The sequence below is a fragment of the Molothrus aeneus genome, chromosome Z (assembly GCF_037042795.1).
Source record: "Molothrus aeneus isolate 106 chromosome Z, BPBGC_Maene_1.0, whole genome shotgun sequence".
Classification (NCBI taxonomy): Eukaryota; Metazoa; Chordata; class Aves; order Passeriformes; family Icteridae; genus Molothrus; species Molothrus aeneus.
The window spans coordinates 11,096,419-11,123,493 of NC_089680.1; the positions used below are offsets into that span (position 1 = coordinate 11,096,419).

A 27,075-nucleotide genomic window follows, 5' to 3' on the forward strand; every position below is an offset into this window, starting at 1 on the left:
AACAGAACATTTTAACAGTGACTTGGGGGTTTTTTTGAAAAGTGAACTTGACCAATGGTTTACAGCATCTCAAAGATAAACTGAAATTCAGTGTAATCAGTAGAAGCAGTTTCCTCTAGAAGTGACCAAGACATGCTTGATTCATTTCATGGAGTGGTCTTAGAAGGTGGGAACTGGATTCCTGTAGGAGAAACAAAACCAGATCATACAGTCAAAGCACTAAAAGGTGTTTGGAGCACAAAATGATGTTAGAAGCAATTCAGTGTTACAATGTGCAGATTCTGCAAACTTTGTACTCAGAACCAGCTATGGATCTGCAGATCTTTTCCTACAGCAATTCATACTTGCTAACAGAACAGAGCCCATGCTCTGTAGTTGTAGTGCACATGCTGGCAAAATTTGGCTGCCTCACATTTGGCTGGCCAAAATGGAGGTATTCATCAAATTCCCCTTTGATATTTGAAAAGAAACAAACACTAAACCTCAATTTATCCTACTCATCTTATCATGCTCAAAAGAGCAAGAGCCAACCAAGTATCTCAGAAAGAAAACCATGTCATCATCCTGTGAAAATATTCAGGAGCCTAAGGCTTAGCTTTGCCAAATATTTGCTAACTTGTATGGATTAAATTCGACCTCTTAGAGACTCAGCTTCTTCACTGATACAACAGTGTATAATGGTAATAAACAGTTCTAAGCTGGATTGCGGCTTGAAAGGGAGTAATATATTTTCTTATTTTGTCCAGCTTAATTGAAGTCTGGGACAAACTGGCATGCCATTTACCATGAATAAACATATTCTTTCACAAGAATTTTACTCCCATTTTACCATTATGCTATCAACAGTATTTCACTGAGCTTCTAAGTAAAACTCCAACACTTCAGATATTCAGCCAGTATTAATTAATAGTGCTGATTTATTAATGTGAAACCTGTGTTACTTTGAATCTTGAAATTTATTTCAGCTGGGATCCATGCAGTCTCATGCCACACTTATTGCTATCTAGGAAATTAAAGAATTGTACAATTGGTTGCTTCATTTCCACTTTTTGGATTTGCTACAACTGGCTTCCCTGGGTTTTTGTTTGATAGCTCTTGTCAGCTGAAAATAACAATACTTTGTGTTGGAACAGCAGCTTCCCCTCTAATACCTTTACTTATTTTACAAAGGCACTGAGATACTGTGCAAATTGCATTTAGTGACAGACTTTGTCAGCCACAGCAACACAGTGCTTGGGTTTGCCACAACACGATTTCAGCCAGCTGAATCCACACTGCTTGGGAGGACGAGGTCCAAGTCAGAGCCAGTCCTTGCCCTGCACTTGCACTTCACTGCTCTGCAGGCTACCTGGGGCATTATCAAAGGGCTGAAACTGGAATACAAAGCACAGATTAGAGTGCTGAGCTAGTATGTCAACACAGACACAGGCCTTAGGTAAATTCCTTGTCAGTTTTTATGAGGAAAGCCTACCACCTGAAGCATGTAGAGGTTATTTCATCTATGTAAAATTGGTGGTTGCACTGATGGCTGCCCCTCTGTGTCACTCTACAAAACATAACAAAGTTTTTGTGTATTTTTTGCCTTGGCTAATCCAGTCTAAAATCTACAATTTGTCTAACTTCTAAATTGGTCTTCCTAGAAACTAACACTGCTGGAAATGCTACAGGTAAAAGAACATTACCAATAACATTTTAAATTTGTCCTAGCCCTAGTATTAAATACTGCATACTAAATCTGTTAAATCTACTGTATCTATAAAGAGAAAATCCAGTGCATTTTAATTAGATGTGTTGCAGAAAGACACCATGCTATGAACTTACTTGACTCTTTTTTTGCTGTCCAGAGATATCTAAAATACATGGGGTTTTATAATATAAAGGATAATACTCTTGAAAGTTAAAATCAATAAAATAAATGAATGTCAGAAGATGAAGGAGAAAGGAAAAAAGACAGAAAATTTGGAACATATTGCCATAAAAGCTCTTAATATTCTGTTTATGTAAGAAGTGTGTAATAGTGTCTGTTGTTCTCAGAGAGATAATGGAAGTATCACTGTTGAAGTTAAGCTGAGCTCTCCAACTGATTATTGTTTATTTTAATTTTGTCTCACTGAATAGTTAATTTTCTCACAGGATTATCCTCATTTCTCATGGACTCCAGTATTAATGAAATCATTACATACTTTTGGACCACCTCACTGGGACCCAGCCCTGTCCCCTTAAATCAAATGTATCATAGCTATTCATATGAGCAGAGGGCAGGACTGTATGGGAGGTTTTGCAGAAAGCAAGCCATGCTCCAAAAAGAAAGATCAAACAAGCAGATTGCTAGAGGGCAAAGGTTCATTAAAAGGTCAGTCCACATCTACAGAAAAAATAGTGAAAGTATTTAAAAACTGCACCACGAACAATAAAAATGAGATAGACATTTAAGATGCCAGGTGCAAGAAAATACAACATGTGTTTCTGTCTTTGCAACACAAGCTGTCAATGTTTTTTATTCATTTTAAAAGTCAATTAATAAGTTGACTTAGATGTTTTCTTTCTTAAGTTAGATGCCAAAGAGCAAGATTCCATGGTACACAAAACAATCTCAAACCTACATTAATCATAAGAAAATTTGAAATTATCAGATTTTAGATTTTTTTCTCTACATTATACATCATTATTTGAATCACATTCAAATTGGAAAACACTATAGCAAAACCATTACTCTGACTATGTGGAAGTAAATCTTCTCTTAATTTTATTTTGCACCTATCTATTCTTTTTGAGTATTGTACATAGGTCTTTTTCCTGTCTACTTAAAATGACTTCTCAGGAAAATAATTTGAATATCAACATCATTTATAAACAAACCTTTAAAGATGAATATATAGAGAATTATATAGAGATTAATTATATATTTAACATAAAATCATGTTCCTTTTGATTTACAATATTCGTCTATAAGAAAATACTTTCGATCCCTTTAAAGATGCACTAAAATATAATTATGGAATATTTTAACCTGACTTTACCAATGCTTAAAATGAAAGTGTTTTTCTAAAAAGGAAAGTTCTTTGGGAATTCCCCTGATTCCCATCAACAAATACCTTTTCAACAACGCATACTTTGAAATGCTAGAAAAACTGAATGGCACTTATTTCTCAAAAGTGGATATTTTATACTTTTCATTCATTCATTCTCTGTTATTGAAACAGGCTGAATGGGCTTGCTGTCTGTGAGTTTAAAGTGCCAAACAAGAGGCAAGTCTTACTATGTATTTTGAATATCTACAAGAAACATACAAAGGATTATAACTGATCATGTTTTTCTCTTTCCTTGATAATGCTCCAGTTGCTTCTGAAAGATATGCCTGGTTCCCCACCCTGGGAAGAGTAGATCTTGGATAGCTGTCTTCAAGAATTAGAAAATATGTGATAGCTTTCACACCATGCCTGTTTTTAGAACAAAGTGGCATGCTCAGATATTTTATCATTTGTTTTAAAAAGCACAGGGCTAGTGTTACATAATTATGTTTAGGATTTTCAGATGTCCAGCCTGGAATGTCTAAGGAAAAGGCGCTCCAGCCTCCCCTGCCCTGTGTGTGTGCGATCCTTCAATTCTTCCCGGATCCTGATTTGTCATTTCTAACGAAGCTGAACTGACAAAGCGTGAAAGTGGTCTAAAAGGAAAAAACAAAGAAAGTGACCCTGCTTTCACTGTGCCAAGACTAATCAATATTCCAGAAGCCCCGTTTTCCTCCCCTCTCTGCTGATGCGCGGTTCGTGGTGGGTTGGTTTTGTCCTTTTTTTTTTTTTTTTTTTTTTTTTCCCCGGCGCTGGGCCGGCAGTCTCCTCCCCTTTCCTTAAGTTACAGGGATAGTAAGTTGCCGTACTCGGGAGCACATGCAGATGTCAGTTTTCCCCCTGCCGCCCGCCCGGCTCCGCAGCTCCGCGCTCCCCGCCCGCCCCTGCCCCATCCGGCGCGCTCCCGAGGGCACGGCAGCTCCGACCAGGTGAGCCCGTCCTGTGCTCTCCTCTCCTCTCCTCTCCTGTGCTCTCCTCTCCTGTCCTGTCCTGTCCTCTCCTCTCCTGTCCTGCCCTCTCCTGCCCTGTCCTGCAGCGAGGGTCCGAGCGGGGGGGAGGCATCCTTCATCCTTCACTCTGTGCCTCTGTGTCCTAATTAATCGATTTGTCTTTTGATTGATTAATCTTTTGGCTGCGCCCATGTTCTTTCTTGATCTTGATGTAAATTGTGCAGGACAGATAAGCTGCTAAACATCCTGGAAAGAAAAGGCACTGTGAACGATCTCTCTCTCTCTCTCTCTTTTTTTTTTTTTTCCTCTTTTTTCTTTTTTTTTTTCTCTTTTGTTTTTGGTTTTTTTTTTTTGGTGTTTTTTTTTTGTTTGGTTGGTTGGTTTTTGGTTTTTTTTCTTTTTTTTTTCTTTTTTTAATGCGTACATTAATCGGTCGGGGGGGGGGGGCAGGGTGGAATCCTACTTCCATACAGCAGTCGTGTCCACTGTAGAAGCCTTACTAATTTAAGTATTTAGCTAGGTCTCAAAATTTCTGTTTCCACTCCTTAAAGCAGCAAAGTTTATAGCGTTCTGTTAAAATTCAGGGAGGATATTACACTAAAGTGCTAAAGTGAACTGTCTTGAAACATATGGTAAAAGCAGGGATCAAAATCCACCAAAATAAACTTGTTACAACATGCGATTTTGCATAAAACGTGCTGGCTGAAACCACAGTGTATTTATATTTTAAATGCTTCCGGAAAAAAAAAAGTGTTTTGGCACTAAATTTATTTAATATGAGGTGTTAGAGTTGAGCTGTCTATAAACAGAGACTGATTTCAGCAAAAGCACCTAGGTTTATACATTTATTCGTTAATAATTACTTTTTAAAAAGCATGCCAGTGTATATAGACTAAGACTTCAGAAAATTGTATTCTCAGCCTGGAAAATACCTTTGAAGAGTCTCCATTACTAAACAAACTCATACCCAGCAGCCATCAAAACAAACCCACACCATCTAAAATAAAAAGTAATACCTTAATGAAAAACGTTTCATATTGAAACATTTTAAGGTTGATTCAGAGCATGATTTCTTAAAGTCAGACATGGTGTGGTTCTTGGGTTGTCCTGCACAGGTCCAGGATTTGAACTCCGTGATCCTGATGTGTCCCTTCCAACTCAGCATAGTCTGTGATTCTGTGATATATGTTCATAATTGCTATCAGGACAAGCTAAGCATTACTCTGCAATGTGAGCTGGTATTACTGTCTGAAGGAACAAGTTAAGTGGGATATTACTTCTGATGTTTTACAGATGTGCTTGGAGTAGTTTATACAGCTAAAAGATGAATGTTATCAACATAAAGCTGTCATAGGCATATCTTCTAAATAGTGGTTGAGGGATAAATAAACTATTGCTGCTGCCTTTTTCCATGTGAAAAGAAGGAATTGAGACAATGCATTCAATCATTTAAAAACATTTGAAATGTAGAACAATTTAAATGTACCATTTTGAGCAAAATATTTCTCTTCAATGGTTAATGTAAAGATGAGCTAGATTTTTTTTCAAATATTAATGGCCTGTTAAAAAGTACAAGATCAAGCCTGACAGAGAGTTTTAAACATATACCTTAAGTTGGTATGATTTGTACTGATTTTACATTTATGTATCAATAGCAAATATTTTTTAAAGTCACTCCTGGGCTTTAGAGCATGACAGCAGTTCATATCTGAAGACATGGGACACTCATCTATCAGTCCATGTAATCCTTCCTTCGAAGTCATTGAGGTTCTGCATCAAAAACTGCTTAGATATTAAGAATAATACAAGTTTTACTGAAACATGAAGAATATTTGCTTCAATGTAAATATATAGCTAATCATTCCCCTAAAATCTTACTGCAGTGTTTGATATTTCTTGTCTTGCAGGTTTCTCCAGTAACTCCCACTGAAAAGAGTGCTCCACTTTTCTGAAGGGATACTGACAGAAATTAATTATAAAAGAAAGCTTTCAGCAAGATAAATGACTAAAGGTAACGGAGAAGACCCAAAACCTGGAAGTAGGATGGAGCGAATTCAACAAGGAGTCCGGAAACGTACTCTTTTGGCAAAAAAAAAAGTGCAGAGCATAACAAAGGACGATGTTAAAAGTTATTTAATGAGGAATGCCTTTGTGCTCTTCACCGTTGTGGCTGTGATTCTTGGTGAGTAATTTGTTCAATAGGAATATTCTGTTCTCCAGTGCATTTGACAATGACGATGTGACTGGCTGATTTGCATTACAAATGAGTTTCCAAATTCTTCTGCACTGATAAGAAAGTTCTGGCTTGGAGAGTTTTGGCTTTGACAGCTGCATGAAGTTTAAGGAAGAGCCATTAAATTATTCTAGTAATTCCTAAGAAGAATTTTGGTGAGAAAAACCAACCAGAATAGCTGTGTTATGAGTTCTTCCCTTAAAGAGTCAGATACAATAACTAAATTGAATGCTTTCAATTGTATCTTTTCCTACCAGAGCCAGTTGCCGCAAAATGCCCAGGAAGCAACTTTTTTTCACCTAAACTATCAAAAAATTATCACTTTGCAATGATGAACAGAAACTCTCAATGAACGAGATGAGAAGACATTTCTAAGCAAAGGCATGAAATAAATACAGCCTCAGTCTTTTCAGTTTTCCCCTGATAAAGGCAAACCTAAGCTTATTCTCCTTCAGCCACTCACAATCTTACACATGCATCTTTCAGATGCAATTTGGGCAACAATGGCAGTGTTACTTATTCAAAGGACTGAAAGATAGCACCTGAATAAATGCCTTTTAAGAGTATACTGAGAGGAATCCAGTACATCAAACAGCCTTTAGATTTGGAATGCACCAAAATATTGCTACATACTTTGAATTAGCATTAGAAAGAGAATCTGCTGAGAAAAACATGCAATTTTTAAAACTTGCATAAATAATAAAAATAATTTTTCTTTAAATTATTACATGATCACTTAAGATAATTTTTCTTTAACTAGAGATTGTCAAAGTGACACCATATTTCATGAAATAAACACTCTTTATAGGGTGAGCAAGAACTTAATGGCTTTACTGTACGGCTTTCACTTTTCCCATTCATTTAAAATACAAAATTGTGAATCTGATCATGATGATGGTGAAAAACCATATGTAAGCACCTAAAGATGATGGTCTATATCCTTTGCCAATGTAGGCCCTAATGTCCTTAATAGTGCTATTCTATATAGGTCTGCTTGCTGTGTTTCTGCAGCTCTTACAGGAATTGAAATTTTAGGGCTCTACCATTATTGTTGCTTGATACCACATCAGCACTGTTATTTCAAATTAATTTCAGGTTTGATGGTCTTTTCTTGGGAGACATTTATATTAATTTGCCTATTGGTAAAATAAAGTACTTCTTTGCTAAAGCAGTAACTTCAGTTTCTGATATTTATAAACAGCATTTGATCGTAAATGTTTTTAATTCCTAACTAAGAACTTTACAGATGTAAAAGTCCCATTAATATTGGGTGAAAAAATCAGGTGTTTTATCTACAATAGTCAGAAAAGGCAGAGCAAATCAAGCTAGTTTTGAAACACTGTCCAACCACAAAGAACACAATTCTTTGATTGTTATTTTTCTAGACAGCATGTGAAAAAAAAATTCTTTTTGCAATTTTTTCTCTGTCATCTACATCCAGTAGGGCTCCCACAGATTTGTCAATATGGAAATGAAATGTAGACTGACAAGTGGTTTTGCTATTATTGCTGGTTCCAAATAATTTTAGGTAACTACTGACACTCTGCCCACTACTCCAGTACCACCTACAGCAGAGGATCAATTGGCACTGGGACACAAGTTGGAGAACTGATGAAAATGTGCAGCCTAGGATAAGCTGGCTGCTCCAATTCTGCTCATGAACCTGTAGATATATCTAGTATAACATGTAGAAGAAAAAGTCTACTTGTTATTATCACAAAATGCTCAAAATTATTCTTATATCTGTTATTTGTGGAGTAATTTTGCGGTATGATTAGAGCAGTAATTTCATGGTTATAAAAAGGTAATATTTGGGGCTTTTGAGAGTTTTTTGCTGTTGTGGAAATACTCAGAAGTAGGGAACAGATGGCTAAAGTGGTTGGGAAACACTCAGTGGTGGAACTCCATCTGTCTAGTATGGCAAGGACTAAGTTGTTCTCATCAGTTGTTCTCATCAGTTGTTCTCATCATTCAGTTGTTTGGTGGTCTGTGGAATATTAGATAGTGGGCTTGATCCCCTCCCTAGGAGACAATAATCATTGTTGCAGAATTAGCCCGCCAATTAGCTCTCCCATTTGAGGTGCTTGGATATGAGTCTAAGTGAAAACCAAACTATACTCGAGCCAGGGTTGAATCATTTACAAGAAATAATGCTTAATGTCTGTGATCTAACAGACAGATGACAATTCTTAGAGCTGTCAGTCCAGAAATTTTCATAGACACCATACTCAGGAAAACATTTTATTTAGAGAGAGCAACATTTCTTCAGAGACATTTTTTTCACATCCCTTTAGTCAAGGGATAAACATGAAAAAGCCTTTTTTAATAGAGCATTTCCTATTTCTTTGCTGAGCAGGATTGATTTCAGTAGAGGTTAAGTGCATAGGATCTTATCTTAGTTCCAGTACTGTAGTTTATAGTGGGGGCTTGAGCTTGTGTTGAAGTGGGAACTTGCCCTTAGTTATGAAGTGGGAAACTACAACATGCAATTCTCTCTGTTGTATACATATACAACAGATATTTTGCAAATAGGGTGAGGTTTTTCTGGTATTCACATGACAAGGAGAAATACAGACATTTATATAGCCATTCTGTTGTTACTCTGATTCTAAGCTAAATTCTAAACTAAATTCACTAGCCATTACCATACTAAGCCAATTATTCATTAAAAATGTAGTGATGAAGATGCAAGAAGGTATAATTCATGTTGAAAAATACTTAGAATTATTCTCTATTCCCATAAAAATGCATGGAATGTCCTTCAGACTACACCTTCTGCATAGGTAGGGTCTGACTAGCACATTGTCATAAAAATTGTTAATATTTTTTGTGAAATTTAAACTTTTCTCAAGCCCTTCGAGAAACTTGGAGACAAGCATAGTCAAAAAGTGAATTATGATGCAATTTTTCACATTTTCCTTAACCACATAAAGATATTATGAATGAGTTTTCTGTAGTCAATCTTGCCAAGACTCAGTAGATGAGAGCAATCCTGTAAGACAAATTTTTGAGGCTGACCACTGGCAAATTGAGAATATCACAATGACCAGGAGCACTTGAGGGTAGTGTAGGAAACATGGTGGCTCATAGAAAATCTGCAGGAAGTCTCACAAACTTTGAAGTGCTAGCCAAATTACTGGCAAAATCTAAGGCTCTCCCACGCTACTCAGAACCATCATCCTGTCCCCAAAAACTCCTTCCTTTCAGATACACTTCCTTTATCAGCCAGCCTTCATTCTCACATCCTATTTTCTCAAAAATGGCACAGGAACCCAGACTCTGACAGGATTCTAAATGCCAAAGAATCTCCTGTGTGTTCTGAACTTGTACTGAAGGACAAGACCGAGATACAGAGCACTGCTGAGCAGAGATCCTCAGAAGCTGTCTGCAGTGAAATGCTGTTTTAATTGAAACAGAGGAGGCTGTGAAGCAAGTACTATGAAAAGGAGTTTCTGCATAATCATTAAGCTCCAATTCACTAGCTAAAATCCTTTTGCCAGACTTATATTATACATGTTGCAGTTGTCTGCTGGGACATTCAAGGCGGAGGGGGATGGATCCATTTTTTCTGACTCCCTGTTTCCCCAAAGGGAAGAGGGAATGCAGGTCTGGCTGTGTCATTGAAGCCAGGCTTCTGTAATTGCCAGCAATCTCACAATAGGTGTGAAATATAGATAAACCTGTACTACCTCTGTTCTGCAACAGCACACACCATGTGGGAGATTCCAAAGCTTTCCAGTATTTACCAAAAAAACCTAGCTAAAAGAACAGGAAGAAGACAGTTCTTGCCTTGCCCCTTTTCCCTGAAGAAAAAAGCAAAGAGATAAATAAAGCCTTGAAAGGATCCTTCGTGACACAGAAGGCAAAACACCCACAGAGCCCTTAAAATATCTAAACAGTGAAAAGCTGTGCGAAGGAGCACAGGATATGAAATTCTCCTATCTCGAGAGAATCCCTGTCTGAACAAGAGTTTAAATACCTATGAGGTACAAGTCTGTGATAGGCAGGTAGACAAAACTCAGGATAATGCCCACAAAACCAGCAGCCTTGTGTGTTGAAGCACCACCTTTTCTGCTATTGACAGATTTCCGTATCCACTTAAGGGTGAGGCTGACATACCCAGAGAAGAGTATTTGACTTCACTATATATTGACATTGAACTCTGTGACAAATCCTAGTGCCGCATTTGTAAAATTTGCATGAGAACAAAGTGAAGATCCATCACTGAAGGAGAAACAGCTATGGGACCTGAGTTTTAGGTAAAAGAATAAGTTAAAGTATAAATAGAGAGATTATACAAAAAAAAAGGAGATAAGATATATGCAAGAAAATCAAGACAGCTGGCTGCAGTTAAAGAGAAATTAATTATTTTTATGCTGACCTCAGAGGCTGACTCTGTCTCAGGGCTCTCCTAAAGAACCTGACCGACACAATTGATTTCTCACTGAGTGACAAAGCCTTCCTAAGTAATAGTCTGAAAAATTTGCTAAACAAAACCTTTTTTTTCAAGTATAAAATAGCTTTAATTTTGGAAGAAAAAGAAGCATGAACAGACACCATAAAACTCAGAGTGACACTTAAAGCTCCAAAAGAGATTATTCTTTTCAAAAGTAAGGAAAAGTATAGAAATGCAAAGAACTTTAATTCTGCCATTAAGACACCAGTAAAAGTCAGACTGCGAAATACAAACAGTACTCTAGTTTAACAGCAAAATAAAATAATGTTAATGTATTATCACAATCCACATTTCTTACCACAATTCATTTTGGTGTTACTGAAATGAAACAGCAATGATTGTTGAACTGCCGTACATGGCACAGAGTAACAACAATAAACTTGGCTACCTCATGAAAAACAATAAAGCATTCTGGAGAGAGCACCTGTGCATAAATGCACAGTAAAGATGCAAAATCTTTAAAAGCCAAATATCAGCTTATTTCTATCCTAACGCTCTAAACTGTCAAATCAGTGGACTTGCAAAGTGGTGCTCAAAAGCAGTATGTCTCAATGGTCATAAAACAGTCCAGAGAAACATTCATTCATTCCACTCTTCATACAGATTGAAAAAAGGCTGTTAATATTCTCAAAATTCTCTCTAGAAGTTAAAAAAAATGTATATACATAGTAATGCTTCTTACAAATCAAAATTCAAAGCTATCCTAGGCGAAAGGCATGGCAGTAACTGTGTGGGGCATTTAGGATGTGGTTTCTCAGAGATTTTTACAAGAAAATTCTCTGAATGCCATTACAGTATGGTCAACTGAAACAGTAGTTATCTCAAGGATTCTCAAGAAAACTTTTGTGTTGATCCTGAAAGGGGTCAGAAAAGGCACATAAACATTAAATAAACTATATTAAGGCTTGCCAACCCTTTCCATTTTTTCAGTAGACAGGGACTATAATTGCTGTGGTGACTGAAAAGCAGCACAAAATCATAAGCAAGATGCCAGTGATTTGTATGCTGAATAAATATTTAACATTGTTGGATCCTTACTGGCACTTGTAAAGCTAGAACAAGATGTCATTGGAGATGAAATGCTTTTGAGCTGGCCACAATGAAGGTGTGGCAGAAGATGGTATGTTCAGTTGTTCATGAATTCCTGAAAATATTCATTTAGCTTAAAATTCTGACAAAATTCCTTGAAATAGCCAGGCATCTGAAAGTTCCAGGGATTATATATCATAGAAAAAATGTTTTTATAAAATTCGTATCTTTAAGTGCATTTGAAAAACTATACTAATAAATCCAATATAAAAGAGAAATAAACAAAGGGGCTAGATATTCTAGATGTTGAAAAGGCTGCTACAAAAAAGTAAGATAAAAATGCAGGCACTGGGATAATTTGTGCTGTATTGTAGCATAGACATCTAGATCCATAGCTGAGACACACTAATTTTTTCTATTTTTCATGCCTTGCTGAAGGAAAATCAGGTCCTTTGCAACCACCAGCTTCATGAAATAATCCTTGTAGTCACATTAGTTGTGCACATCCTCTGACAATCCTCTAAAGTCCTTTTGTTTGCTGTGCATTCCCTTAAAATTTTATATTTAATTTCATTTTTAATTAAAACCCAGTAATCATATAATAAGTAAACTTACAACAAGGCAGACACTGTGGTGCTGCAGCAACTCCAGAGACAGACAATAAAGCTGGGGAAGGGTCTGGAGCACAAGTCCTGTGAGGAAAATCTGAGGGAGCTGCGAGGTTTTAGCAGCTTTTCTCCTGGAGAAAAGGAGTCTCAGGGGACCTTCTCACTCTCTACAATTCTCTGAAAGGAGGCCTTAGCCAGGTGGGGATTGGCCTCTTCTCACAGATAACAAGGGACAGGACAAGAGGAAAAGGTCTGGAGATGTGTCAGAGGGTGTCTAGTTTGGATTTTGGAAAAAATTCTTTCATTGAATGGGTTGTCAAACGCTGAAACAGTCTGCCCTGGGAAGCAGGGCATCTGAGGGAGCCACCATTCCTGCAGACACTTAAAAGCTGTGTAGATGTGGCACTTTGGGTCATGGTTTAGTGGTGGGCTTGGCAGTGCTGGGTTATGACTTGAACTTGGTGATCTTAGAGGTCTGTTCCAGCCTCTGGCTCTATGATTCAATGGGATTTAGCATAGATCATAATTTTTTGTTTTTCACAGCATATTACAATTCAGTTTAACTGGACCTTTGGAGCAATAAGGCAGTGCAACTGGTGTTTAAAAAGTACTTAGTAAGGAGCAATAAGAAATTTCTGTCTCCCATATAAATTTCTCCATCTCTGTTGTTCACAGAATATTCTGCGGCGTCTACAACGTATATTAGAGAACACCTAAGCTCCTCACCAAGAAGTCTTAAATTATTAATGGATACAAAATATATATATGGTATAGAGTAGGGAATAAACTATGGAAAATAGTAAAAGAATAAATGGAAATTATTTCAGAGGAATTTTAGTAAAAGCTGGATTATTGCATTTATTATGTCAACCTACCAGACTTGAAGTTGTATAGCCAGTGTCTGCACTTCCAATCAACACAATGAAACCACATGGTGTGTAACCCTTTAAAATCCATACAAGAGAAACTTATTTTCATTCTAGGTTTCATGGGACTTTTTAAAATAAAAGAGTAAAATAATAGGTGTGATTAGCTGCACAACAGTGAAAAGGAAAATAATTAAATGCTAGAAAAGAGGCAAAGAAAGCCAGAAGGATCAGAGGAGAATCAGGATAGTAAAATATGTTACTGCTACTCATATTTCCTGGTTTTTCTCCCACATCCTTTCTTTTAGCATGAGTTTTATTCACCTTTTGAATTCCCTTTCTATTCTCTGCATTAAAAAAATGCAATATCTTGCTTGAAATTTAGCATGTGTGTGTATATATATTCTATTGGCATGGGTAGAAGACCATAAATAGAAATAAGCTTGAGAGTTACAAAGTGTGTGCTTGTTTTTCACTTTTTACTGTAACTTGGTATAACTGTAAATTGATTTATTCAGAACAAAATCTATAAAAGATGGGGCTTAAATTTTAAGCATCTTTTACACTGCAACATAATCTGGCCCCTCAAACTGGCTGCAGTAAATGCTTTGATTTTACCATGCACAAGGCTAAATGAAAGTAAAAGAGTAGAATTGCCTTTGTATTATAGGACCAATAATCAGGGAATTTCTGGGAGTACTAACCAAAGGTAGTTGACAAGTAAGTCTACTACATATATTTTGATGTCTTTTAAAATTTTTTTGACTTGGGAATCCATATATTAAACAGATACGGATGTGCAATCAAGTTCTTCAAAGTCTAAAATGCAAGCAAAGGAAGCTGCCCATGGAACCTAAATCTCAGAGCTGTGTGTCTTTTTAGTGCATGAGCTAGAGCAAGGAGACTCAGCTGGGTAGCTGCAAAAGTCCATGACCTAAGCATGTAACTGCCCAAAACTTCCAGGGGGAACACAGGCAGTCAAACAAACAAACAAACAAACAGGTTTGCATTCCTACTCCCACTCCTTTCTGAGTCACGACCATGCCAGACATTTTCACCCAGCGGAGGTGCAGAAGCCCAGATGGGAATGCTGTCAGCAGCACTTGAGGAGCTAGGTTATTCTCTTCCTCTCAAAAGGGAAGTTACAGGAGGAGGCAATTCCACCATTCCTTTCAAAGCTGTGGTTTTAGGCAGAGGGAAATGTAAGACTTCTAAGGATGAATGCATATGCTAAGAGAGCAGAAAGGCAGCATTGTGTTTAACCTAATGACTAAAAGGCTCACCTATAACAGGAAGCCCCAGGCTGTGAAGCAGCCCTTGGAGCAAGAACAGGGACACAGGGTATGCCAAGTCCAGATGATTCAGTGCATTCTGTGTGACAGTTGTGTTCAGTTGCTAGTCCTTCAGGATTTAGCCTGGAATTAGGCAAATAGATGTTTAGGTCATGGCAGATCTGAGAAAAACACAAGCAGAAGGGTGAGAACTAGGAATCTTCTAAAGCAAATGGAGTAGTGCCCATCAACTTCATAGATTTCCAGAGCAAAGCTTTTTTTTATCTGGAGGGACTTAAAAGGTCATAGTCTGGACTCAGGTACTTACTGTGTAACTAAGTATTATTCCAGGTGTAAGTTTCCCTGTGCCATTTTTGTGACCTTTAAGATAGGAAAATTCTACCATTCAGAATAACACCGAACAGTTGGAAGAGAGGTGTCGTTATGGAGGCTGGGTCTAAATTAATAAATATGCTACAATGTATCTTCAAGATGAGTTAACTCACAAGAAGTAAGGTGTGATTTTAATCAACTGAAATTTTAATCAACTGAAATTAAACACTTCTGGAAATTCATGTTTTGGAAGGGGCTGTTGGCAAGTAAAAGAAATAGATGGAGGGTTCTATATGTGAATAGTTTCACAGTCATACTGAGGATTTCAGGGATGAAGTGGCTCATAATCAAACAGCGAGGGACTGAAAGCATCCCAGCTATCGTTTTAAGAAAATGGTAACATGATTCCACGAACTTCAGCCATGAGCCTGATTTTCTTATGGAAAGAATTCACCGAACAAATCGAACATTAAAAAAAAAGTGTTATGGTGAAGCTTACACCTAATTTGGCAAAAATCTTATGTTCTACGAGGAGAAATGCTCCCCCTCAGTCTATCCTGGTTGTTTGCAAGTCTCAGCAAAATATTGGACAAAAAAGAAATTTTTTAACTAAGTCTGCCATATGTTCCCTGATCCAGATAGTTCTGGCATGGCCATATCTTGATTCAACAAAATACTTAAACCTCAGTGTCAAACAAGTCATTTACAGATTTAGATTACCAGCACTAAGCTAAATTAAAAGGTGGTTTTGTAGGAATTAAAAGGTGGACTAGCTCCATAGGGATATGTATGCATAATTTGAATGTCCTGCTCATGATGGTGCTTAACTGCATATCAAGATAGTCCAGCCTAAAATGAACTCTTTGTAGCATGTGTCTAAGCTGGAATTAAAAAAAACAAAGGTAACTGTCCATATCCAGCTTCAAGATCTTGGTCAAACTATACTAAAATTCCTCAGAATAGCGCTCTCTTTTCTGTGAATGTTTGCATAAAGTTCTTGGACCTGAGTGGTCTCAGTCTCACTGTCTGCAATTCCTTTGTGCAGCTATACTGTCAAAAAGACAAAATAATATGGATTAGCAGCTGAAACCACAGTAGGGAAAAGTAGAATTCAGTGCTGGTAAGGACAATGTCAACTTCTCACCAAGGAAAAAGAGGAAAGAAAGAAATGTAAAGCAGGAAAGGTACCCTATAAACTTTGAGAGAGCAGCTTTCTTATCTGTTTTGATCTATATTTTATAGGAGTAAATACATTAACTTTAGTCATGAACATGAAGCAGCAAAGTAAAACCAGGCATGAAAGGAACAGCTATTACAGTAACTTTGTAAAGCACTGAGTAGTATCTTAAGTCTAAGTAATACTACATAAAATATAATCTGATATATACTGTGAATGTCTGAGCTTTTATATATGCATAGTAAGATATTATTCCTGTTCATGGAATTTTTTGTTATTTTTTGCATTAAAAGTATTTTTTTAATATAGCTCAGAGACTAACGAGAGTACATAAACTAGGCATAGTTTGTCTTTCAATGAAGTCTCTTGTCTGAGATGAAATCATGAATAATGTCCCTATTCCATTAAGAACAGTCTGCTTCGGTGCCAGCAGTGAAAACTCTTCATTCCAAATCTGCTACTAATGCCATGCAATTGCTTGTCTGGAAATAAAATTTTTTTTAAAATTTAAAAAAAGAAGTGAGAAATCAATTACAAACAAGAGGTAAACACAGAAACAGTTCAAGGAAAACAAGTGAAAAAAATTTAAAAACAGTTAAAGGCAAACAGAGAAGTTGAAGTTGGATAAAATGAGAACAATTTTTTGGACATGTTCTCAAAGGAACAAAATTACCTCCTAATTGGGGAAGACAGGGAAATGAGCCAAACAACTAGAGACAAAAGGGAAAAAATGTATGAGTCTTAACACTAGAGCAAAGAAATAGCAAAGGACAAATTTCAATAGTTTCTAAAAAGCCTTTTTAGCAGCACTCAGAAGCTGTCCTCAGATTTTGTATCCAGTTTTGACCTCTGGTCAAATGGTGCTTTTGCACATCAATTCTTACAGCTTCAGACTCCCCTCTCCACTTGCATGTTTTCTGTCCACAAAATCCAAGGAGGAGATGCTATGTCTGCAAGTAAAGGCAACATGCAAGTGTTTTATAGCTATAGATATAAAGATGTGTCAGAAATTCAGGCTCCTCCAGAGCTGGGCAGAAGATGTCAGGCAGAGTGTTTGACTCTGAGCTGGGAATTGAGGGCCCATGTATCTCTGTTAATCTAGCTCTAAATGTCCACAATACACTTTTATGATAAAATGCCTCTGCATCTTTGCAAATTGTAACTGAATACTGTTGTTAGAAGGCTGGTGGGGTTTTTTTGGGGGAAAACAATCTCTCTTCCAGGGTAAAGCAAACCTTCAGGGTCAGGTTCAGGTGGTCCTGAGGCACTGTGACTATAGGACTGTGACTCTGTCTCCCCAGCACAGTTGTGAGCTCCATGGTACTCCTGTGGCCCCTGAGCAAAGGTTACACACTGACTTCTCTTCTGATGCAGAGGACAGCTCTCTGACATCACCATGACTCTTACTTTGCTATAAATCTGCTTTTCTCTGCCATGTCCCTTTTTGCAGATCCCAGATCTTTTCTGGATCCCAGTCATGTCTAGTATATCTAGCTCTTCCACATTATTTCTCCCATGACTACTCTCAGTATGTCTCAGGCAAACGAGAGGGAGCTGCTTGTGTCCAAATCAACACATATTCCACTTTACTATAGATTCTAATGTGGCAACTTGGAGCACAGGTCCTTAAACTCTCTGCTGCAGTGTCATCACACAGTTATAACCTGGCATTTATGTTCAATAAAATGGTTTCAAAGGGAACACACATTCCTACCTACATAAGGAAAACCAGAAAGCAAAGAAAGGGCAGGTGTGATACACCAAGTGTACTAGGGGGTGAAGATTCAATATAAAATTCTGAAACAAGAATTATGAAAATCAAAGTCATGCTGAGCAAATTGGGTGATTCTTGTGGCAAGCAGGGAAAGAAATTAAGAAAGAGATTTTGCCAGCAACTTGAAGTATTTCTTATCAACAGAGAAGTAATTTTCCTGTTTGTCTCAAGTAAATACAGTTGTGGACTTATCTGAAGCTGGCTGTTAAAAGAAAAGGTGTCAGAACAAAATGGTAAATTAAGCAATAACAAATGACCCAAAGAACAAAAGCAGTCGCTCCAGAGCTCTGCAGGAATGTAGGAATGAAATGGCTGTGGAGCTAACAAAAATATACAATGTCCCATTAAACTGGCAGAAGCCTGATTCCCTTCATGGCTCTTGCCCAATTGCTGTTATAGAACAAAATGTTATTTGCTTGCTGGTTACAAGGTTTTCTGGAACTGAACTATTAACAGCTGTTAGTTTAGAACAGCATTCTACTCAGCATAACAGTTTTTTTTTTTTCCAGTTATTTTTGAAGTTTTCTATTTTCTACTGGAAAAGAAGAAGTAATTCTGTACCACATATATTTAGGGAAAGGATATTGATATGGACCTCCTTTAACAGTGTTCTGAGATTTACAGTAAAAAGCAGAAGCGTATATAACTCTTAGTTGTATGTTCTGGCTGAGCTGGCAAGCGCTGATAAAGACAAAGCAGCTCTTGCTCCATTATTGATATAAAAAATAGTAATTTTCTCTTGAAATATGTTTAAGTGATGTTTGGTCAATTGAGAAGTACAACTGTCAGAATTCCACACTTCTTGCTTGAAAATGCAGCAGACAGCATGGGCATTGTAAAAAAGTGTAAGTTTGAGATAACTCTACAGTCTTGATTCCTGTGTAACTCTGAAATAAGATTGAGACCAGAAGCTCATAAGAATTCATTTCAATAACTTAGACCCTGACTTTATTGCTTACTTCATCACACTTTGATGTTAATCCATTAAAGACATTTTGTATAGAAGGTTGTGTAGGTTTTTTTAGCCATACAAGTATCCCTATAATTGTTAAAGTCCAACATGAAGACTTAATTGTTTTCTTTCTGGTACCCAGTGACCAGAAGTGAAGACCATAGGCCATTCATCAATGTAGTCCTATTTTTGGAATAAAGAATTCCAAATCCAAAGTACCATTTTGCCATTTCCTTTCCATTATCCTAACTGCCAGAATTATTTCCACCTTCTGCTTCTTGCAAGTTTTAAGTCCTCTCTTCACTGTATTCATACATCTTGAATTTCATTTTGATTCACAAAAACATTGATATAAAATCAATGCAAAAATTTTAGCTTTTTAGGTTGTTCTGATTATCATCAGGATCATCTACAAATAAATTTTTCCATAAACTTAACTTTATCACTATAGTGGAAAAATAAATTTTTCCATATACTAAACTATCACTATATCAAGAACACCTCAAAAATCCTTTTATAACTCTAAGCTAATTTGCTTTTTCATTATAAACTGTATAAATTATTTAACAATATTGTCCTGTTATACACTAAACACATGTATAGAATTCTTGTTAACTTACGTGTTAACTTGAACAGGCACTACTGATTTTTGTCCAGAAAAAGCCCAAATTCTGTGGATAAATTACTCTTTGCTGCAGTGCAGAAATGGAACACTAGTAAACATTTGAGAAGTCAGGTTTTGAAAGTGTTGATTAGTTGATCGTTTCTGTTACAAAGGGTACACAGAAACCTGCACAACAGGTTGTGGGAGCTTGTTTCACACAAGGCTTTGTCTCATTACAATTTTCAGAATTAACCTGAAACTTGAAACTTTTGCTGAGAAAGGCCAGTTCCAGTATGTAATCTTCCGAGTCTTGGTCGTGAAGCACAAAAACTCCTGCCACACACAAAGTAGTGGATGGTTGTTGGAATACTGCACCCCTCCCAAAGGTTTAGTACCTCCTACCAGGTCTTGGTTCAGGACTTTATTTTGATGCTTTGCCATTGTGCCTATTTTTACATCATCATCATATGCTGCTATCTCACCATTTCAAGCCTGTGAATGTTGGTTCTAAGAAGCTAATTCAAAGACAAAGCTACTTTGCCAAATTTGAGTTTTCTGTCTCAAGAATTTTGTTAAATAAACTTTGTCAGATGGGATATTATACCCTATTTATATATATACCCACTATTTAGTTATTCAGACTTGGAACAGAAAATAAAGTTCAATCTTAATTTATTCTAAAATCAAGAGGGACTGGTAAAATCATGCTGTCTTGCATTCATTATCAAACCCTACAAGGAGGAATAATTTGTCTAAATTTCTTCTTGTTCTGTATGAACACAATCACTTTCCAGAAATATCTGTGAAACAGCTACTGCTGTATCTATATTTCAAGCAGGCGAAACTGAGTCAGAGAAAGGTTCTCATATCTTGGGCATGGCTGCATAGAGATCAATAGCAGTGCTAAGATTAAGGCTGAGGAATTAGTAGCTGTTGTGTATTGACCCATTTCAACATAATACACTACCAGGGCACATTTCTTTTCACATTGCAGAAATTCTTTCTGTAAACTGCAATGCTGGGAAACCCTGTAATTATGCACAGAGCACATTAGGACAAAAAACAGTCAATAATTTTTGGCTCAACAGGTTTACGTGGGACTTTAGAAACTCCAATAATATTCATTCAAACAGCCATCTCAGGCCACTTTGTGCTGCTTGGATGGTAGTGGGACAGATAATCAAGCCCTTACAGCATAGCATAAGGACTAGTGCTTATAGCAGCCTCAGAAACCCTTACCAACCTCAGTGAGGCTTTGTACTAGTGCAGGGATTAATTCATGTGGAACTAATTGCAGAACTGTGGCCTAAGTAAGAAACCAATCTAGCTCTGTTTGCTTGTTACCCAGTTGTCAAAATGTAGTGCTCATTAAGTGCAGAAACAAAAGTCCAGATGGATTCTTTATATCTGAGAAATGTGTTTCTCATAAAAAAAAGAAAATAATGAGTAACTCAGCAGCAGAATTTAAAACTTTTTTGAAAAGAAGGGAAACTCTCAGGCAGGTCTTTTAAACAAGAATTATCCAGAGGCCCTTCTTCTATGCACTTTATTATGTAATTTTACCCCCCAAAAAAATTTATGCAAAACGCACTTTAGCTACCTGAGACCACAGAACATGAATGAGACTAAACAAATGCCTTCTAGTCCTGCTACTCTTTTCCATAACACCAACTCCATGCTTGGTGTCATTTGCACTCTAGTTACTTTTCTCTCCATTCTGTAACACTATTCCCTAGAAGAGTTCTATTTTCTGTTCTACACAAGATATTTCTGGACTCCTCTAGCTTAACCAACCTGGTAAAGTCCCTAAATCATGATCAAACAGAGGTCACTAAACTGAGAGTTACAGATGTTTCCTTTCTCCAGCAGATGTCAATAATCTGGTGTAGGAGGCATGACAGCATATTTTAACTAGCAAAATTTGGCATGAAGATATTATCTGCTCTATGGAGTACCAATCAAAAATCAGTCTTTAAAAAAAAGCAAAACCACAAAGACTAAGAATTGGAACTAGCAGTTGTCAAAATTGTTCGATGCTGCAGCATTTTCAGAATGTACTCAAGACCCAACATGATCTAGAGTGGATCTGGAATGTTCTGCTGCCTAACATCACTGAGGAGCAGCTTTATAAAACATTTTATGAAACCTGAGTCTGCCTATCTTTTAAAAAGAGCTATACTGCTCTTCTCTGAGGCACATATCTACCAGAGAAGGCACCAACCCCTGAGTAGCCATACAAAATAATTGCATCAGGGAATTGACCTGGCTAAAAATTAACCCAGTAAAATAAATTCTTTTGCTGCAAACCCACTGTGGTTTGCAGCAGGATCAGTTGCCTGATCCAGCTTTCTACACAGAATTTACCCAAATGCTAGTACCAGGCAGTGGTGAAGAACATGGAGTCTTGAAGGGAAAGGAGAAATAGTTGAGTTTCGCCATGTGTATGGTTAATGTGTTCCAGATAAAGCCATGTGTTATTTGGCTGGGTATAGCAGTCCTACATCAGACAGGCACCAAGCCATTTAACAATTGCAAATTGCAACTGGTCATGTCAGCTAACCAAATAACTAAATAAATATGCAAGCAAAGCAGTTGGTGGCAAATACAGGACAAAATCTTCAAGGTTGTGGCTGGGAAGTTTAGGTTCCCACACATGAGCCCACCTATGATTTCCATTTGTAAATGTATCTCAAGCACCATTTATCTGTTCCCAGCAAGATAAATGGCTCCAGGCATTCCCCTGCTCCTGTCCCTCAGGCATTGAAACCCACCACTTAATCATCCAATAAGGCCTTTCAACCCTGATTATCTGCTTCTTTGCAAGTGTCAGTGTTCCTGAAGGTAGGCATGGGTAGAGATGCTTGCCTCCTGCTTCCTTTTTGACTGTGAAAAGACTAAACCACAAGGGGATTCTCAAATATGTCTGTCCTGGTTATCTCCTTTAATCTGAAGCACATCTGTAGGATCAGGCCCACAGAGTAGACAGGCACGGACAAGACTTCTGAAGACTGGTAGCTAGTATGCATTTGCATTGCATATAGGATTACACTCAAAATGTCAGAATTCAAGACACTTGGCTGTAGTAGCAGGGATCGCTTCATTAGCACTCAAGGTATACCTTTGACAGTAATCCAGATTCTAAAAAATAGCAGCACAAAAATCATTCTAAATAACTGTGCTGATTCTGGCCAGGAGAGAGTTAATTTTTGCAATAGCCAGGAGGGGGCACAGCCAGGACCCAGGGGTTATTCTATAAAGCCTGATCTAACTTTTGGGGTCAGGGGAAGGGGCCCCTTCTGGCTCTTGGAGCATGTTTAGGATTTCTGCATGGTGAACACTTGTCTGTGAATCATTCACCTCTTCTGCACTTCATTATTAAAACTATTACTGTTCTTTTTCTTATTTCATTGCTGTCTTCAGTAAAATGCTTTTGCCTCGATACATGGTGTCTACATTTTGTGCCTCTGGTTCTCCTCCCTATCCCACCACAGGGGGAGGGAGAAGGGGACTGAGCAAGTGGGGCGTGGTTTGCAGTGTTTCACTGGGAACACTAAATTGGGAACACCATTCCTAAATGGCAATAAACTTAACATTTTCAGGAGGGCTACTCATAGTAGTAGATGATACCAGAGAAAGTAAATCATCATAGTAAAGACTGCAGGTTACAATTAGATATGTCCAGTATTGATGCTTTTTCAGATACTTTATAGATGTTCATGTTCAGATGCTATTGCTTCTTTAAAGGACTGAGTAACGATATCTCTTTTCCCTCCCTTCAGGTGTAATCCTGGGATTTTCTCTTCGATCATATAAGATGAGCTATCGGGAAGTGAAATACTTTTCGTTTCCAGGAGAACTACTCATGAGAATGCTGCAGATGCTGGTCCTGCCACTAATTGTATCCAGTTTAGTCACAGGTAAACAAAGAAAAAACAAAACAAAATACACCCCCACACACCCTCTCTTGAATAATTTTACAAAGATGTACACACCAAAATCTAAAAAGTGAACATTCTATGTCCTAAAAGTGTTATAATCTGCAGAAAGCCATGGCATTGCTATTGCTGCTTTAGAGAAAATGTAATAAGAGGTTTGAATTAATATACAGAGAAAATGAAGGATGGTTTTCCAAATTCATAGACAGACTAACAGTACAAGCTACTATATGCAGCTGCTATGAAGCTGACTCTGTACTCCACTCTCTTCTTTTACTATCTGAACAGATATTTCCTCCGCAGTGTCCTATTATTATCAAAGATAACATATCTCAGAAACACAGTGCCAAAACCCAAGAAAGTTGAAACTGTTGATTGTGGGCAATAACACACGCCTGTAACCACAGATATGCAAAACATCTGTCTGCCTCCTAGTTTTCCAGCAATAGATTAGAAAAAATGGAATCCTATTATAGAATTGTTTAGGTTGGAAGGTACCTAAAAATCTGGTTCCAATCCTCCTGCCACGGGCAGGGACACCTCCTACTAGAGCAGATTGCTCAGAGCCCCATCCAGCTTGTTCTCTGACACTGCCAGGGATGGGTTATCCACAAGTTCTTTGGGCAACCTGTGCTAGTGCTCCATCACACTTATAGTAAAAGATTTTATTCCTGATATCTAATCTAAACTACCTTCTTTTAGTTTAAGCCATTTCCTCTCCTATCACTACAAGTCCTCTTTAGGCCCTTCAAGTACTGGAAGGAGTTCTAAGGTGTCCCTGGAACCTTCTCTTCTCTAGGCTGAGCAACCCCAATGCTCTTAGCCTGTCCTCATGACAGGACTCATTTCAGTCCTCTGATCGTTTTCATTACTTCCTCTGGACCCACTCCAATGTGCCCATGTCCATAGGGGATAGATGGGATTGGATGGAAAGTTTGGAAGAAACTTAATTCCATCAGTTCTGTTTTGTTGTCTTCTGGTCAGAAGCTCTAATAAGTTTTGAATGCTCTTTACCAAGTTGCTCCTCTAACTAGTGATATAATATTTAGTTTCTTATGGTGATGTATGCCTTGGCATTCCACCCAAGTTTTGTGGAGGACCTCTCAGATTTGTGATGAATGTTTAGGATATACCTGTGATGTATTTATTATTTCAGTTATCTGAAGAGAAGAAGGTATGTATTTTAGTCTATAGACAGCTTGGAGAACTTAATTGAAATCACCCACTGTGCAGTCCTAGTATCTAAAACACAAATACACTGCCTTGATTGACCGAGAATCCAGATAATAAGTTGTTCTCTATTTAATTGATTGTCAAATATGTTAATATAAAGATCTCTTAAAAATGCAAATGAACAGAGACTCCCATGTTCAGCGAAATCAAAGGAAGTGTGTATAAGCTGTTCATTCAACAGCAGAAAACTCAGGTATTCACAATTAAAAAAATCGTTTGCCTTCTTATATTTCAAGAAAAAAAAGTGAAGTTTGTTTCTATGCATACACATTATATGGATACTGAAACTTAAATGAACACTGCAACTAGGGAGTATAAGTTTTGTAGGAGAAGTAAGGGTAGGTTTTATTCCCAACCAATATATAGTTTTGTTACATGTCATGCATTCTCTCATCTTCTTGTCCCTTTCACCTGCAGAATTCCATGGGTTAGCAGGAAACTGATAAAAGAACCATTAAAAGTAAAAAAGGAGAGATATTTACCCCTTTTCAATGTCAGCTGGCACTGTTGCTCAATTTTGCAGGATGAATTATTTCAGAAAAATGTATCTGTTCAGTTCTCAATTCCTTATAACTCTGCAATCACACTGGTTCTCTGAGAGAGCTCAAGGTAAATCAGGAAACTAAGTAGATCATCCTATACAGGGATTTGAATGATTTTCAATAATCTAGGTAGAAAAACTTCGCTCAGGTAAAGATCAGCAAATTCATCTAAGAGGGTCACAAGCATCACAAGGAGCTGGACTTTTGATGAAATGATCTCATTTGCTGTGTAACCAGCTCTCAGTAGAGATTTTGTGAAATAGCAGAAAAATGAGTTTCCAAGTAATCCTATTCTGAAAAGGATCTTCATTCTCTGGATTCAAACAATACCCTTCTTTTTATGTGTTTTTCTTTCCCTTTAAAGCCCTTTATCCTTTTTTTCATAACGATAATTTTCTTTATTATAGAAAAGCATTTGGCAAAGAGAAATCATCTCTATTGGTAAGATTTGTCTTCCTACCATCCATATACCTTATAATATTAAGTGGATATTAAGTGGATTATACTTAGAGATCCCTTTGAAGTAGAGACAGTAATTTTCAAGGTGAATAACATTTTAAACTTCTTTAGCTGGTAGGGAGCAATCAGAGAAAACTCAATGCAATTCACAAATGGCAGATTTAATTTCTTTTTAAGAATCATTCAGTACTGCAGGACTATACTCTTTCTCATGGGAATAAAATACTTTTACATATTATTCTAAAACTTGTGGAAAAAAACTCCTTTCTACACTGAACAATGCCTCATTTAGCATACAAATTGTTTTTGTAAGAAGGATGTTTTTACATATTTGCTGCAGAACTCTCATACTAAAATGAACATATAGGCATTAGTGAATATCAAAATAATAATTAAATATAACTTTTGCAGGTGTACTACTGTGCAATTTTATGCATGCTTGAATTCTTTTTTTACATGTTATAGGATAATTCAGTGGAGTAAAGTCTTATACTTCTCAAGTTAGTCTTCAGACTACTCAATATATTGAAGGCAATTCTCTTATTTCCTGTATTTTTTGTGTCAAACAAAGTGGATGCCTCTTAACTAATCGCAAGGTGACTCCTCCAGGTCTTCATCCTGATAACATACTTGTTTCTTTCAGTTGTCAATTATTTGAATAAATATTTTGCTGTTTGCAGGAGCAACAGTGTCTCCTAGAAATTATATTGTGGGTTTTTATATTTATGCGAGTGTGATGGATGTAACTGTGGCAAAACCATAAACTATGGTCTCTGTGGTATTAGAAACAGGCTAGGGATGGTTACATTCCCTTGCCAACTTTGTGATTGTCAAAGAAGTTAGAACGATAAAATCCAACTAATAGTTAATGCACTGTTATAGTGTTACAGAAATAAAAGGAAAATTGAGAAACTGAAGACTTGTGCTATTCAGGTAAACAGTACTAATGGTTATTCACAGACCTCAGGAAAATAAACTATGCAAGATGAAGTCAATCCAGTCAAGTTTCTTTAACCCTGGTTTCTGTATTTCATGAAAGAAGCAATACAGGATCACTTTCAGAGGTTTTTAGTCACATTTGCCTTATGACTTACCCCCATTGCCTGTGGTTCAAGCAGGTGTGCAGCTTTCTCCATGAGATTTTATCTTCTGACGTGTGTTTTACCAGGCATGTACTAACGTCTGCTTGGGAGAAAATGGAGGTTATTTGCATATCATTCAACATATTTTCATGTTTATAGGAAAATATGATTTTATGAATGTCTATATTATTTATTTTTGTGGTCTAGACATAAATTCAACTCCATCCTCTATGTTGGGCTTTATTGTCTACAATCTTTAAAATGAGAGAACTCCTATGTCAGCATTCCCAATGGGGATGTCATATAAAGTCAAAGGAAAAATTATAACATGGTATATGAGAGGAAATGTAAATAACCAAATAAATAAATTCCAGTTTGGATTGTATTATGGCCAAGTCTTAAATATGAATTCCTATACAAACAGAAAGCTGGCAATTTTGCTCTTTCTGTTTTGAATTTGCAGCAGTTATAAGAGAAAAAATATTTTATGTTTTCTCATT

At 37.1% G+C, this 27,075-nt stretch overlaps 1 protein-coding gene across 1 annotated transcript in view; it reads left to right on the forward strand.

The window, feature by feature from the left end:
* Positions 1 to 3,889: 3,889 nt before the first annotated feature.
* SLC1A3 (solute carrier family 1 member 3) overlaps positions 3,890 to 27,075 on the forward strand; it is a 65,451-nt gene continuing 42,265 nt past the window's right edge. Inside the window, exons 1-3 of the mRNA XM_066568606.1 lie at positions 3,890 to 4,000; positions 5,929 to 6,203; positions 23,104 to 23,241. Coding sequence (XP_066424703.1) covers positions 6,023 to 6,203; positions 23,104 to 23,241 — 319 coding nt within the window. The 5' untranslated portion in view covers positions 3,890 to 4,000; positions 5,929 to 6,022. The remainder of the gene's footprint in view (positions 4,001 to 5,928; positions 6,204 to 23,103; positions 23,242 to 27,075) is intronic.